The sequence below is a fragment of the Piliocolobus tephrosceles genome, chromosome 9 (genome assembly GCF_002776525.5).
Source record: "Piliocolobus tephrosceles isolate RC106 chromosome 9, ASM277652v3, whole genome shotgun sequence".
In the NCBI taxonomy this organism is placed as follows: Eukaryota; Metazoa; Chordata; class Mammalia; order Primates; family Cercopithecidae; genus Piliocolobus; species Piliocolobus tephrosceles.
The window spans coordinates 6,371,944-6,387,047 of NC_045442.1; the positions used below are offsets into that span (position 1 = coordinate 6,371,944).

General features: G+C 49.2%; 1 protein-coding gene across 2 annotated transcripts in view; it reads right to left on the bottom strand.

Annotated features, from left to right (window-relative positions):
• Window positions 1-15,104, bottom strand: part of DOCK1 (dedicator of cytokinesis 1) — a 553,659-nt gene that overhangs the window by 26,148 nt on the left and 512,407 nt on the right. For both annotated transcript variants that reach the window (XM_023224362.2, XM_023224359.2), the window contains exons 44-47: window positions 11,523-11,609; window positions 7,899-8,075; window positions 6,683-6,766; window positions 132-269 (exon numbers count right to left, since the gene is read on the bottom strand). In XM_023224362.2, the coding sequence (XP_023080130.2) occupies window positions 132-269; window positions 6,683-6,766; window positions 7,899-8,075; window positions 11,523-11,609 (486 nt within the window). The remainder of the gene's footprint in view (window positions 1-131; window positions 270-6,682; window positions 6,767-7,898; window positions 8,076-11,522; window positions 11,610-15,104) is intronic.

Consider the following 15,104-nt stretch of genomic DNA (forward strand, 5'->3'; position numbering starts at 1 on the left):
CTCACATCCCACTTCCTAAGCAGGCACCATGTGCACATGTGAGTTCCTCTGCTCTGGGAGCTTATCCCAGTTCAACAGTGGGATGCCCAGACACCCACTCTCCTGCAGTACTACCCATACGACCCTCTTACCATGATTCGGACGCCATACTCTTTCTCCACTTTTTCCTTCAGCTGTTTGAAACAGGCCTCCATCCTCTCGTGGAACGGCCTCAGTGCCTCCGTGACTTTGTCTCCATGGATTCTGATCCCTTCGGCCAGAAAAGGAATCTGGAAAATACAGAGGTTGACATTCCTTACTTCTTGGATAATGATCTAGGAAGAGCCACGCACACCTGGGGAAAGGGGAACTGGCAAAATGATCTGCTTTGGTTTCCAAATCAAACCAGCGGATTCAGTTCACCAGCAGGCACATTACCACCAAAGACCAAAATGGTTACATGAAAACCATTCGTGTTCTGAATTGACTATGTCCAGTGTGGTGTGCCCTACACCATGGCTACTCAATCAATTTCCCAGAATAGACTTCTTTTTTTTTTTTTTTTTTGGAGATGGAGTCTCACTCTGTCCCCCAGGCTGGAGTGCAGTGGCGTGATCTCGGCTCACTGCAAGCTCCGCCTTCCAGGTTCACACCATTCTCCTGCCTCAGCCTCCCGAGTAGCTGGGGCTACAGGCACCTGCCACCTCGCCCGGCTAGTTTTTTTGTATTTTTTTAGTAGAGATGGGGTTTCACTGTGTTAGCCAGGATGGTCTCGATCTCCTGACCTCGTGATCTGCCCGTCTCGGCCTCCCAAAGTGCTGGGATTACAGGCTTGAGCCACCGCGCCCGGCCCAGAATAGACTTAATCTGTGCTTTTCACTTGAGTTTGGGAAGAGCTGCACCTTGAATTTGTTTAGATGTAACTTGTTCTATTAGCAAAGGGTCATGTCAGAGTACAAATATTTTTTAGCTAAGAATATTGCCGTTACGAGAACCCTATCCCAAAAGGTAATTACATGTGATCTATAGTCCTGAAAAATATTCCTTTTTTGGAAGGGAAAACCAAATTTATTCTTCTTTAAAACTAAAAATAATCGCTTCTCTGCCGACATTGCTGTCACAAAATATCCATGCCAACACTTCACTTCCGAGAGTGGAGATGAAGCTGACCTTTAAAAACGTTCTAAGAGACATTTTCATTCTCCCAGCTGCAGAGACCCACCAGAGTTGCTGCTGTTGGGGGTGGGAGAAGCAAAAGTCTTCCTTTACGTCCCTGGTCTCTGCTTCCCGCCAGGGCTTGGACTCAGTTAGACATTCTTCCATGTAATCAAGCTAAGAGGCTTCCTCTCAATAATTTATAATTAAATCAAAATACTGATTAAAAACAGATTTTCCTAATAGGACAGAACACCAATCTAAATGAGCAGATTTATTAGTATGAACGATAATAAGTGCACAATTGAATTGCATGTGAGCAAATTCAAGAAATCTTATCAAGATGAATCAACGCATCAAATGTACTTGGTTACCATTTATAGCACGCAGCTGTTGCCTCTCTTGATGCTCCAGGAAAGGAGGGAGTAGCAGTGCTCTCCTTGCTCACAGCCCTCCTAGCCTGCTTTGAGGTTGCACCGACACAAAAGTTTGTTTTGTTGACAGCTGGGCCCAAACGCTAGGCACACGTCAGGCCTTTCTGGCCAGTTATCACCGAAACGACAGCATGCAGGAGAGATTTCAAAATACATGGGTTGTTTTAATATTCCCTATGAATTACTCGTGCAGATGGCAGCTTCCCCGGGGCTAGCTGCGGTTTACTCAGGGCCAGCAGTAGAAAATGCTCACTGTCAGCCTTCTGCCTCCTGAGTTCCGCCTTGGGGGATGACGCAGGCAGACTGGGACAACTTTTGGCGGGATGTCGAATGTGTTGTGTCTCTCTCTGGATGCAAAGGCAGGGATGTGTGGAGGCGCTGTGGCAAGGTGAAAGCACAGCCACCCTAGATACTAAAAGCATTTCTGATTTAGGGTGGGCCTTTCTCAAACTATAAAATGTAACCTAGTTTCTGAGTTTTGCTGTTGTTGGTGTTGATGGTGGTGTGATAAAACTCTTAATTGGTCAGATTCTTTCTGTCAAAGAAGGTTCTTGCCAGATGACAATTAAGACCATTTGGTTTAGGTCACTGGTGCTGCTCAAACTGCAATTTGATAGGTGAAATTTCCAAGGTGTGAGAATTCATGACTCTCAACAGTTCCTGACATTGATGGGAAATAACCTTCTTAGAGGACAGGACCTGGTGTCCTGTTGTATGTCTACTTGGGGCTGAATTGCAGGTGTGATTCTAAATGAAAGAAGATAAGAAGATGCCCTGAGTAAACACATTCCAACGCACAAGGCACTTAACATACAAATAGACCTAGGGTCTTAAATGGTCTCTGGAGACCCTGTAGTTCAGTGGGTTCCACTCTGGCTAAGCATCAGAGTGTCTCGGGCAGATTCCTGAACCCTACGTCCAGAGCCCTGATTTGCTGTAAGCAGATCCCAGGCATCTGCATTCCTAAAGAGCTTTTCAGAGCCCAGAGCCGGGAGAGCACTTTCCCTAAGTCACACCTCTAGTTGATCAAAGCGAGCTTGCTGCCTGCGCTATAAAGACGCCCTCCTGATGGGCCGTATTTGAAGTTTGCTCCTGTCTGTCCCCTGCACAGATTCATGCCCTGAAAGCAGCGCAGAACATGTGGAAGCCTTGCTCAGTGCTCCAGGAGCACCACCCCTGGACACAACAGTCATGCTTGTCATCAGCTGGGGATGATGGCTGAGTTCAGCCTTTCATCTTTGTACTTTTCAAAAGAGAAATATGTACACATCACAGTAGTTTAATATGAGACTGTATGGATTTTTCTTTGGATACTCGGCAGGGATGCTCCACAATGACAATTGTGTATGGGGAAAGATGGAATTGTGCCTTTGAGAAAGGGACTCATGACCTGGTGCCAGCTGCGAACCTAGAGGAGGCACCTCGCAGCGTGCACCCTGACTGCAACCTCCCATCCAGCGAGGAGAAGGTCAGCCCATCCTCTGTTTCCGAGTTAGCAAGCAGGGCTGAGGAGGAGCTGCCTGGGACTTAGTAACCAACCTTCACAAACCATTGTAGGCATCGGAGCTGTGCTTATTATACATCGGTGATGAGAACTCTGCATGTGAGTCCTGGGGTTCCCAGGAGAAAAACCTCACTCTGCCGTGACAGAGTTTCAGAAAAAAACCAAACTAAATGAACTAATAAACAAAAAGAACAAAGCATTCTGATAAACTCCAACTTCTTATTTTTAATGAACATATGACTCAGCTGCCAATACCAAGACATGGGTTTTCCAAACATTTGCAAATGAAAGCAAAATCACAGGTAATGTTTGCCATATGCATTTTTCATCACTCTTTGATACAACGAAGTTACTAGAAAACTGATTCTTTTAACTTTCCTGTGACCTGCTTTAACATTCATCCTTTAATATAGTTATTAGGAATGATGACACGGTGCTGACATAAAGCTGCTCTCTGGGGAACAAATTATTTTCCTCTGTAGGACTTGAAACTCTTAAAATCCAATTTGCTGTAAAAGCTTACAGGAAAAAAAAAAAAAATCAATAGAACTTTTGCAGACCAAACTAGTTTTTGTAGAGCAATAGTTTTATAGCCTGCAGAGGAATTTTGAATTTCGTACCCTTTAGTACAAAATCTACAACATCTGAAACGGAAGCATTCACAATTTTAAACTCCCACTTTTTTAGTGACAGAGGGACACTGTCTACATGAGGCTTACATTCCATGCAAAGAAGCCACAGTTGGCCAACAACGTCCCTTTCAGTCAAACTCTGAGGACTTTCAAAACCATAATTCCAAATGCAGATTTCAAATGCAGGCAGATTTGTGACAAAGTCTGATTTCTTCCCTTTTAATACAATTTTTGTTTATATATACATATAAATAAAACTTCTCACTCATTAAAAACGGCTATTATTTAAAAGACAAACGGGCCAGGAGCGGTGGCTCACACCTGTAATCCCAGCACTTTGGGAGGCCGAGGCCGGCGGATCATGAGGGCAAGAAATCGAGACCATCCTGGCCAACATAGTCTACTCTACTCTACTGAAAATACAAAAATTAGTTGAGCATGATGGTGCACGCCTATAGTCTCAGCTACTCGGGAGGCTGAGGCAGGAGGTTGCAGTGAGCCAAGATCACGCCACTGCACTCCAGCCTGGTGACAGAGCGAGACTCCATCTCAAAAAAAAAAAAAAAAAAAAGACAAAATAACAAGTCTTGTTGGGGGTGCAAAGAAGTTGGAATCATGAATTACTGCTGGTGGGAATGTCAAATGGTGCCGCGACTGTAGAAGAGTTTGGCAGTTTCACAAAATAGTAAACACAGAATGCCACATGAGCCAGCAAGTCTAAATTTGGGTGTATACCCCAAACTATGGGAGTATTGAAAGCAGGGACTTGAGCAGGTATTTGTACACCCACGTTCACAGCAGCATTGTTCACACCAGCCAAAAGGTAGAAACCACCCACATGTTGTTCCTCGACAGATCCATGGAGAAACACATTGTGGTCTAGCCCTATAATGGAGTATTATTCAGCCTTAAAAAGGAATGAGGTTCTGACACACGCTACAACATGGATGAACCTGGAAGACATTCTGCTAAGAGAAACAAGCCAGACAAATAACGACCAGTGTTACACAATTCCACTCATATAAGGTATCTAGAGTAGGCCAATTCATAGAGACACAAAGTAGAATGGTGGTGACAGGAGCTGGGTGGAGGGAGGAATGGGGAAGTTGTTCAATGGGTACAAAGTTGGAGCTTTGCAAGATGACAAGGCTCTGGAGACGGATGGTGGTGGTGCTGGTTGTACAACAACAATGTGAATGTACTTACTGCCTCTGAACTGGACACTTAAAAATGTTTGAGATGGGAATTTTATGTTATTTACATTTTATCACAATTATTTATAACATATATACATAAAACATATATTATGTTTATATAACAATATAAGTACTTAGAATTATAAAATTCCAACCCGCCCTATACATCTAAACACAAATTTAAAGGACTCGTATCTTGGCTCACAACCAAAGCTCAGCCTTGCTCCACCCTGAGATGTCTCATTGGCCAATGTGCTGACAGCAGAGAAGCCACTAAGAAGAGGCCCCGCTGGGATGCCAGAATAAAAATGCTCACAGTGGCCTGGTGCAGTGGCTCATGCCTGTAATCCCAGCACTTACGGAGGCCAAGGCGGGCGGATCACTTGAGGTCAGGAGTTCAAGACCAGCCTGGCCAACATGGCAAAACCCCATCTTCACTACAAATACAAAAAAAATGAGCCAGGCATGGTGGCACACACCTGTAGTCCCAGCTACTAGGAAGGCTAAGGCAGGAGAATCACTCGAACCCCAGAGGAGGAGGTTGCAGTGAGCTGAGATCACGCCACTGCACTCCAGCCTGGGCAACAGAGCGAAACTTCATCTCCAGAACAAACAAACAAACAAACAAACAAACAAACAGCTCACAGCGAAGTCTCGTAAGAGGAACAGCCTTGCCTTGTTCTTTTTTTTTTGTTTGTTTTTGACAGTTTTGCTCGTCACCCAGGCTGGAGTGCAGCGGCATGATCTCAGCTCACTGCAACCTCTGCCTCCCGGGTTCAATCGATTCTCCTGCCTCAGCTTCCTGAGTAGCTGGGACTACAGGCATGCGCCACCACGCCCGGTTAATTTTGTATCTTGCCCTGTTCTGGGCAAGTACAGATCAACTGCACAGCATCTCTGGGCCTCGACTGGGAGCCTACGACCCCAGCTTAGCAAAGTGGCCTGAGCTATGACACCCAGTCCAAACCCATGCAGGCCTTCGCCCCCACTCCCCTCAACTCTCTTTACACAGTGTGGCGAGATCTCGGGGACAGCAGTCTCCTCGCCTCCCACATGAGAAAAGGAGGCCTAAAGAGGCAGTGGTCTAAAGCAGCAGAGCAGGCAGGTGCCGGCCAAGCTCTTGTAAGGACTGGCACTTGATGACCCCTACACTTCCAGGCTCAGGAAGGCTCTGAGCAGCACAGACACATCTGCTAGGTTCTGACACTGAACCCAAGGCACCCAGAGTCTGCCCTTTCAAGATGATGGCCCTCTGAAAGGCTCCAGAGGCTTCAGGAGCATGAGCAGAACAGTGAAATAACATGCACAACTTCAGCTGGGAAAACACAAACGAGGACACGCACCACTGCCAGAGGCGCACGAACAGGGAGAGGGTGCACCGCAGCTTCTGACCTACGCGCGTTTCACAGGGACTGCACTGGACCGAGTGCCTTTCCTGGCATAGGCCAGAGCTCAAGGCTTCATGGCACTGAGCTCACCTCAATGTTCTATCAATATAGACAGAGAAAGAGTTTTCTAGCAGCTAGCAGAATTGACCAAGGGGAGGAAAGAGACCTTGCTCCTTTGCAAGAGATAATTTTCTGGGTGTTCAAATTCCTGACTGCAGCCCAGGAGCCGAGTTGATCATGACAGCAGCGGGTGGGTTCACCCAGGGACAATCACAGTCATGTGCATCACGACTGCAGCCCAGGGACCTCCATGTGGGCTGGTGTGTGTGCTGAGCCTAGACCCTCCTAGCTTTCCTTCCCTCCAGTCATGCAGGGCTCTCACTGGACACCTTACCTGCCAGGCAATCAGGTCCTTGAGCTTCTCGATCTTTTCATGGGCCTCAGGGTGCTCCTGCAGATACCGGTCTGTAAAGAAGGCCTGGTGGAGACAGGGAGAGTCACTCAGTGCACCTGCTCAGCAAACACAGGTTTTTGCACACTTACTGTGCTCCAGGCCCTGAGAATAGAGCTGTGCATAAAACAGATCCACACGGAGCTCACTGCAGACCTAGGGTCACACCCTCTGCAGCACCCAGGACAAAATGTCCCACAAGGTCAAACACCAAAAGTGGAGCTAATGGGCTGTCTACAGCAGCAACCCTGCTTCTTGGGGTCCAAGAAGGCCATAGCTGACCTGGTGGCTTGGTCCTGCTGGATGGCAGTGAATACAGCCCTCTCAGCTACTCACATGCCCATGCCCGCCACCCAGCCCCTGCACCTGCCCAGGCCTGACCTATACCTGAAGGCAACGAACTTCTTTGTGCAAGGGCGGGTAACTGCCTCCTCACAGCCTTCTCTCAGGCAGTACCTCTCTTGTCTCAGTTTTTACTCTGTCTAGATCGGGGGTCAACAAGCTTTTTTTGTGAAAGGCCAGATGGTAAACATTTTAGGTTTTGTGGACCATACAGGTCTCTATCACAACTACTCGATGCTGCCACTACTCAACTCGCCAGTTATAGTATCAGGAAAATAGCCTCAGGTGGTAAGTAAGTACACAGGCATGGCCTTGTTCCAAAAGAGCTGCATTTACAAACACAGGCAGGGGCAAGCCCGTGGTCTAGGACACACCCAGTGTCCTTCAACTTCTGTCCATTCCTACAGAGTTAGGATCCAGGGAGACCAGCGGGCCAGGTCCCCTCCACCGTCAAAGCGCTACCTCCCTAGTCCTGATATTCTGATGTGTTTGTTTAACTTTATCTTTTGGCCTTTAAGATCCCAGACCTTGCAAAAGCCACAGGAGGCCTGGGCACAGATAAGCCCAGCCTGGGTGGGTCAGTGGGGGCTTCCTGGCTATCTGGGGATGCCCAGGGGAGCCTTGCCAGGGCTCAGGCCTTGACTTTGCTGCAGCCTTCAGGGGCCGCCACTGGCTGCTGCTGCCTGGCCTTGGCTGGGCCACTGCTGAGATTGCTCAATGAGACCAAGGGCGTTTCTGGGCTTTGGGGACTCTTTGGAATTTTCAGTCTGTCCCAGGGCAGGACTGCCTGCCCAGAGCAAGCTGGTGGGTCCCGTGCCTTTTCGTAGTTTGTAAAGCCCCCCATGACGGCTGGGTCCACGATGCCGTTCAGGAGCATGGACAGCGGGTTGATGGGCAGGCTGGGGTCATCCAGGTGCTGCTGCACCATGCTGTTGATCTTGTCGTTCGTCAGCTGCATGGTCTCGATGGCGTTCTCCAGGGGGCTGATTTCCACCTGCAAGGAGAGAGGAGAGCCGGAATGTCAGCCCCATGGCTGCCTCCACTCCCGGGGTCTCACCAGAGGAGCCACGTGCTCTTGGGCAGGCTTCCTGCTCCTCCATGAACCTTTCTCCCAAACAGAAGCTTTGGGCAGCTGGGCATTTTATTATTATTGTTTGTTCTCATAGATGAAAATTCCAAAGGAACAAAGCAAAGCTGCTGCTCCGCTCTGGGGGCGGGGGCTGTGTGTGCACGTGGCTATACACACATGTGGTCATCCCGGGAAAACACACAGCCTTGAGTGGTGCTTGAACACACCTGCTTCAGAACAGAGACTTCCAATTCTGTTCTTGTTATCTGCTTGCTGTGCAGAGGAGAAGATGTTCGGGAATTTGGAGGAATCTAGGCCCGGGCAGCCTGCACTACCTGTCCAGTTAGGGAGGGCAAAGGAGGTCAAGGCAGGGCCCTGCCATGGCACCACACACCATCATGTGAAGGAGGAGTGATGGGCAGGTGCAGTGGCTCCCGCCTGCAATCCTAGCACTTTGGGAGGCTGAGGTGGGTGGATCACCTGAGGTCGAGTTTGAGACCAGCCTGGCCAACATAGCAAAACCCTATCTCTACTAAAAATACAAAAATTAGCCAGGTATAGTGATGCATGCCTGTAATCTTGGCTACTCGGGAAGCTGAGGCAGTAGACTTACTTGAACCCAGGAGGCAGGGGTTGCAGTGAGCCGAGATTGCGCCACTGTACTCAGGCTGGGCAACAAGTGAGACTCCAAAAAACAAACAAACAACAACAACAACAACAACAACAAAGAGAGCTCATGGCCCCTGGGGTTGGGAGAAAAAGGCTGCTTGGAGCACTCCAGGCTGCCCTCACAGGCCTCATTTGCACACCTGCCATGGTTCACGAGACCTTCAGTGCCGGAGGTAGGGGACTGACCACCTGTCCTCCCAGGTCCCAGTGCATGTCTCTCAGACACCTCCACCCTCTTTCTCTGAGGGCCCCACAGGGCCTGGCCTGGCCCAGTCCCAGCCCAGTGCCCTCCAGCTCAGCCCTAAGGTGCCAGGGCAACGTGGCTGGCTTGGTCGAAGGCAGGGACCACAGCTGCCCTCAGATCTGGCTTGAGCAGACCAAACCTCCTCCTCACGCTGGGCCACGGGGATCATGTCCCAGGGTGACCCCGGCAATAACTTTGCTCCTTCCAAAGGAGGCGTGATGGCCCCTCCCCGTGCCCAAGAGCTCTGGGTATCTTCACGTCTGGCGTTCTTCCTGCTGCAGCCTCCAGGGGACTACCTGGGAGTTGGGGGTGGGGCAGGGCAGAGATGAAGAGACAATGGGCCATTCTGTCCATCAGCAACCCCAGACTGGCACTCCTAGGTGGCTGTGCGGATAACAGAGGCTCTCTGCCCACCGATGTCACTGTCCTTGCACTGATGGAGGGACAGCCTCGGGGAGATTGTGATACACTGGGTGTGGCCAGCCAAGTGCACACTGCTGAGAGGGCCCCTTGTCCGGTGTCCTGGACAACGGCATAGCCATGCTGTCCTGACCCCACAACTTGCTTTGCCAGGCCCTCCATTTCATCCCGGGCACAGTTTCACCAAACGCACACTCCAGGGCGGTATTCCACCTGGACTGACTGTTAACTCCCTGTTACTAACCTCATTTGCACTAAGAAAGAATCCTTCCTATTTCTATGGAACAAGGTTAGCTGCTGCTCCCACAGATATCCCACGGGGGTTGGTCCCATATGGCATAAGGAGGGTACCAGGGTCTGGCAGCAGGGTGTCAGTCCTGCCATTCTGGGATTATTTGTCTTCCTGCTCTCTTAGTCTGTTCAAAATGGCCAGTGCAGCCTGAGGAGGACTTGCATCCTCACGAAAGGTCAGGGCTCTCCTCTCCACCTCCCTAGGCTCCTGCATCCGGCAGCCGCTGGCTGGCAGGCCCCGATTACAAAGGGCTCATGGGCAGAGGGTGATTAAGAGGATCACAGCCTGTTTAGGTGGAGGGCCTGCTCTTCTGTTGTCTCTCATATATACAGTGCTTCGCCAGCTACAAAGGGACTCAGCAAAGGTGGTGCATTTTTACCCCCTGACACATAACTTCTTCAGCCTTCTATCTGTCAGGTGCTGCCTGGCTGCTAGGGGCACAGAAAGGGAACTCCAGAGCAGAAAGTGCCCCCAGGAGGGGGAGGCGAAGTGTCCTGGGTGCTTCGAGTATAAAGAGGTGGCTCTGACCACAGGCGACCTCTCAAAGAGAGTGGCCCATAGCTCATGCTGGTGTGGGCAAAGGAGAAGGCTCGGCGCTGGACATGCAGCTGGGCAGACAGGTGCCGGCCACATCCTAGAGACAAATAATCAGGGGTTTTGGGGGGGCCCATTAAAAACTAAATGGTAAGTACCACCCCCCTCAGTGAGTTCTTGCTGGGGGAAAACAAAAGGCATTGAGACACATGAACAAACACTTACATATTTCTTTTTCTTTTTGAGACGGAGTCTCGCTCTGTCGCCCAGGCTGGAGTGCAGTGGCCCGATCTCAGCTCACTGCAAGCTCCGCCTCCCGGGTTTACGCCATTCTCCTGCCTCAGCCTCCGGAGTAGCTGGGACTACAGGCGCCCGCCACCTCGCCCGGCTAGATTTTTGTATTTTTTAGTAGAGACGGGGTTTCACTGTGTTAGCCAGGATGGTCTCGATCTCCTGACCTCGTGATCCGCCCGTCTCGGCCTCCCAAAGTGCTGGGATTACAGGCTTGAGCCACCGCGCCCGGCCACATATTTCAATCAGATGTTTTTATATTGCCAGTTGCCTTGGCCTTGACATTTCAATACTGTCAATAAATCTGCTGCTCAACTCCGGTTCATGTAAATGAAATTGTCCAATAGCTCACCGCAAATGTGAGTTTCATGTAAATGAAACGGTCCCATCGCAAAGCAAGGTTCAGCTTTGCTGAGAGGTGAAAATCGTGATTTCTTTAAAAAGGGTCAGGGAGGGGTATGTTCTCAGGCTATTTTTACTTGAAATGGGCAAGAAGTATTAATTAATAGTTGTTTATCATGTAAAAGGCAATAAAATCATCAGGAAAAGATATCTTTAAAAAAGTTCATGTAAATTGGAATTTGTCTTAAGCTTTTCACTTGGTTAACAGAAAGCACTGTCAAAACAGCACAGCTATGACTGAATTTAAATATGTTGTAAGAATAAATGAAATCTTCATTCTGGTTTTTTGATAAGCTGGAGTTGGTCGTGATTATACAGCATTTCCACTAGAATATGAATATGGGGGGGGCGAGGAGATATTGATGCTTTCAAGAACAGGTGGGGTGGTTACGTGAACTGTAGGGTCTGCTGTGTGCACATTGCCACAGTGACCACAGGGCACGAGCAGGTGAGGAAGGCGTGACAGACTGTATTGAGGAAGGGAACGGACAATTCCTTCTGGGGTGGGGGCCATCCTTACCATGAAAACAGACTTGACCTCAAACCACCTTAAAATTCCAGGTAACTTATATGCAGTTGTGTATATGGTTCTCTCAATCCACATATTCTGCAAAGGAAACACACACACACAACACGGGTTAGAAGGATGTCAGCAGGTGGACAGCTCTGCCTTAAGGGGGATTTACAGAATAACTCCACAGCAGTCAGGTCCTTCAGCAGGACAGGGTCTGTGGTGCTCAGCACAGGGCACGTGTGCCTTCAGGTAGTACCTCACAAGCCACGCTCTGCCTAACGGTCCCTCAGGATACATCAAAGTATCCGCTGTCCCCTAGCCAACACTGTCCACCACTCTGGCATATGACAATGCAAGTATACTAGGTGAGTGAGAAAGATGTGTATACTCCAAAACAAGGCATGGGGAACCCCTCATGAGCAAAGAGATTTTGAGAAAGGCTCCAAAGAAGTCTTACATTAGCCAGTGTTCCTAAGAAACTAAAAGGGGTAAACACATCTTTGGGAGACTAGATTTAATCAAAGTGACCTCTGATGTTCTGATAAAACCAGTCGGTATTTTAAGCTTTAAAAATTTTTGACGTGGCCGGTCACAGTGGCTCACACCTGTAATCCCAGCACTTTGGGAGGCCGAGGCAGGCAGATCACAAGGTCAGGAGATCAAGACCATCCTGGCTAACACGGTGAAATCCCGTCTCTACTAAAAATATGAAAAATTAGCCAGGCGTGGTGGCAAGTGCCTGTAATCCCAGCTACTTGGGAGGCTGAGGCAGGAGAATGGCATGAACCCGGGAGGCAGAGGTTACAGTGAGCCGAGATCGTGCCACCGCACTCCAGTCTGGGGTGCAGAGCGAGACTCCGTCTCAAAAAAAAAAAAAAAAAAGTTTTGATGTAACTAATATGTTTACATGAGAACATAAAGATACGGAAACAGCAGGAGGAAAAACCATCCCCTATCTGAAGCTGATAACCTACACGCTTTAGTATCTATTGTTCAAGACTTCTTACTAAGTATTAAAAAGTGTGTCTATGCATATTTTAAATAAACACATCATTTATCTGTGTTCTTTGTAAAACAATGTATTACATATTGCAGGAAACTGTTCTAAGCCAATAAATACAATTCTACTTCTCTTTAGGGATTGCACAAAAACTCCACTACAGGGGTCAACTGGAAACCCTTTACCCTACTGCCTCTCTTGTACTGTCTAGCTTGCAACAATCTTCTGCCATTCCAACCTCCCTGCACTGCAGGGTCACGGAGCAGTCTGAGTCTGTCAACAGGAATCTAGACTTAAGCACATGGGATAATGGGATGCCAGTCATTCCGGAAAACTAGACAGGTGTGGGGGCTCACACCTGTAATCCCAGCACTTTGGGGACTCACACCTGTAATCCCAACACTTTGGGAGGCCGGGGCAGGCAGATTGCCTGAGCTCAGGCCTTCGAGACCAGCTTGGGCAATGTGGCAAAACCCAGTCTCTACTAAAAATATAAAAATTAGCCACGTGTGGTGGCAGGTGCCTGTAGTCTCAGCTACTCAGGAAGTTGAGGCACGAGAATCGCTTGAACCCGGGAGGCGGAGCTTGCAGGGAGCTGACATTACACCACTGCACTTCAGCCTGGGCAACAGAGCGAGACTCCGTCTCAGAAAAAAAAAAAAAAAGAATTCAGAAAACTGGCTTGGATCTTGGAAAGCATTTATCCCACACTTCTAAGCGAAGGAGCTGGTTGAAGCCACAGGGACACAGGCAAGGCCTCCATGTCCCAGGCCAGTCCTCCTTTGCCCCATGGGGACAGCTCCCTCAGGCTTTTGTCCTAGCAATGGAAGCAGGTCTGGCCCTCTCACATCCACCTCTCGAACAGATTCCAGTGCTTTTTCTCATGTCAATATGCCCTGAGAGGGACCTCTGGGTTCCATCCTGGGCTTTACGGCCAGCTCCTGCTCACGCAGGCCCTGTCTCATCTTCCTCCTTGTCAGTGCCCTCCCTCCCCAGCACGTCAGTCACCCCTTGCCAGGTCTGCAGGTGTGAGCCACCTTGCTCCGCTCTCGGCCTGTTGGGCAGCTTCCCCAGCCCGCTGCACTTGGAGCTGGGTTCCCTGCTGCAGGGCCGGAGCCTGGCTTCCCAGTAGAGCAAAAGACTTTGTACTTATCTGAGGTTTTGGGGGGCATGTGAAGGACCAAATCCTGCGGCTTCCGAACACTTTGTCCAAGTGCCCGGACCTAAACGGTCCCATTACGGGATTTCAGGGCCATTTAGAAGAAGCATAGCCTCTGAGGCTCAGCACAGCTCAAAATGTCAAGAGCCTTTGTTATTCTTAGCTCTGCACCCGACTGGCTGTGCACCCTTCAGCAGTTCACTTGACCTCCTTGTGTCTATTTCTTTATAGTGTAAGAATATATCTACTTGCCAGATGGGAGAGGTGTGAGGGAAATTCAAGAACTGCCTATAAATCCCACAGTTGAGGGACTCCATATAAATACTAGCGTTAGTGCTTGTGATGACAGTAACAGGTACAGACTGCTCTGAAAGCCACTGCCCTTAGCGAGGGTGTCCAGGTTAGACATGCCTAGGTTCTGCCTGCACTGTTGCAGACAATAGACACTGCAGTGACCGGTCCTGGAGGAGGTCCAGGGTGTTGGGTTCACCAATAAATAGGGTCTTAATCTTCAAACAACCAGCCTGCTGGGACTGCACAATACTGCAGATTCCACCAACTCCAAGCTCCTTTGTGCTCCTTGGTGACACACAAGGAGTCTGGCCTCAGGGCTGGAAGGAACTTCCCCATGGCTCTTAAGAGCTGAGATAGGAGACTCACAGGTACTGCCCTGAGGATCCGATGACTGGCAGACCCCTGAGGGATTGGCAGGGAGAGTGGGTAGACGCCACTCTTCACTTGAGGCAACCCTGCTGGAAGGGTTCTGAGCTTTGCTCTGATCAGGAGTAGGGTGCTAATTCACCTTTGACCTTGGTAGCCTAGATGCCTTCAGATGGCACACAAGAGAAGTCATTCTCAGCAGAGCTGGTCCTCCTTGGGGGACCCCAGACTAATGCCTCCTTGCAATATAGGACTACATAGGGATTTCCGGAGGTTTCCCAGGCAAGATGGATAAACATTAACATTTTTTAAAAATTATGGCTTATTTGATGCCTTTTCAACATGGATCCACTCACTTGAGCCCAGGAGTTCAAGACCAGCCTGGGCAACATAGACCCCACCTCCATACAAAAAAATAAATAAAATAAAAATACAAATGAATGCACAAAAGTAGTTTGTATGTAGAATTCTTAAAAGGCTCTAGGGCCGGGTGCGGTGGCTCATGCCTATAATCCCAGCACTTTGGGAGGCCGAAGCCGGCGGATGACGAGGTCAGGAGATTGAGACCATTCTGGCTAACACGGTGAAACCCCGTCTAAACACACAAAAATAAAAGAAAACTAAAAATACAAAAAATTAGCCAGGCGTGGTGGTGGGCACCTGTAGTGCCAGCTACTGGGGAGGGTGAGGCAGGAGAAAGGTGTGAACCCAGGAGGCAGAGCCTGCAGTGAGCCGAGATTGCACCACTGCACTCCAGCCTGGGTGACAG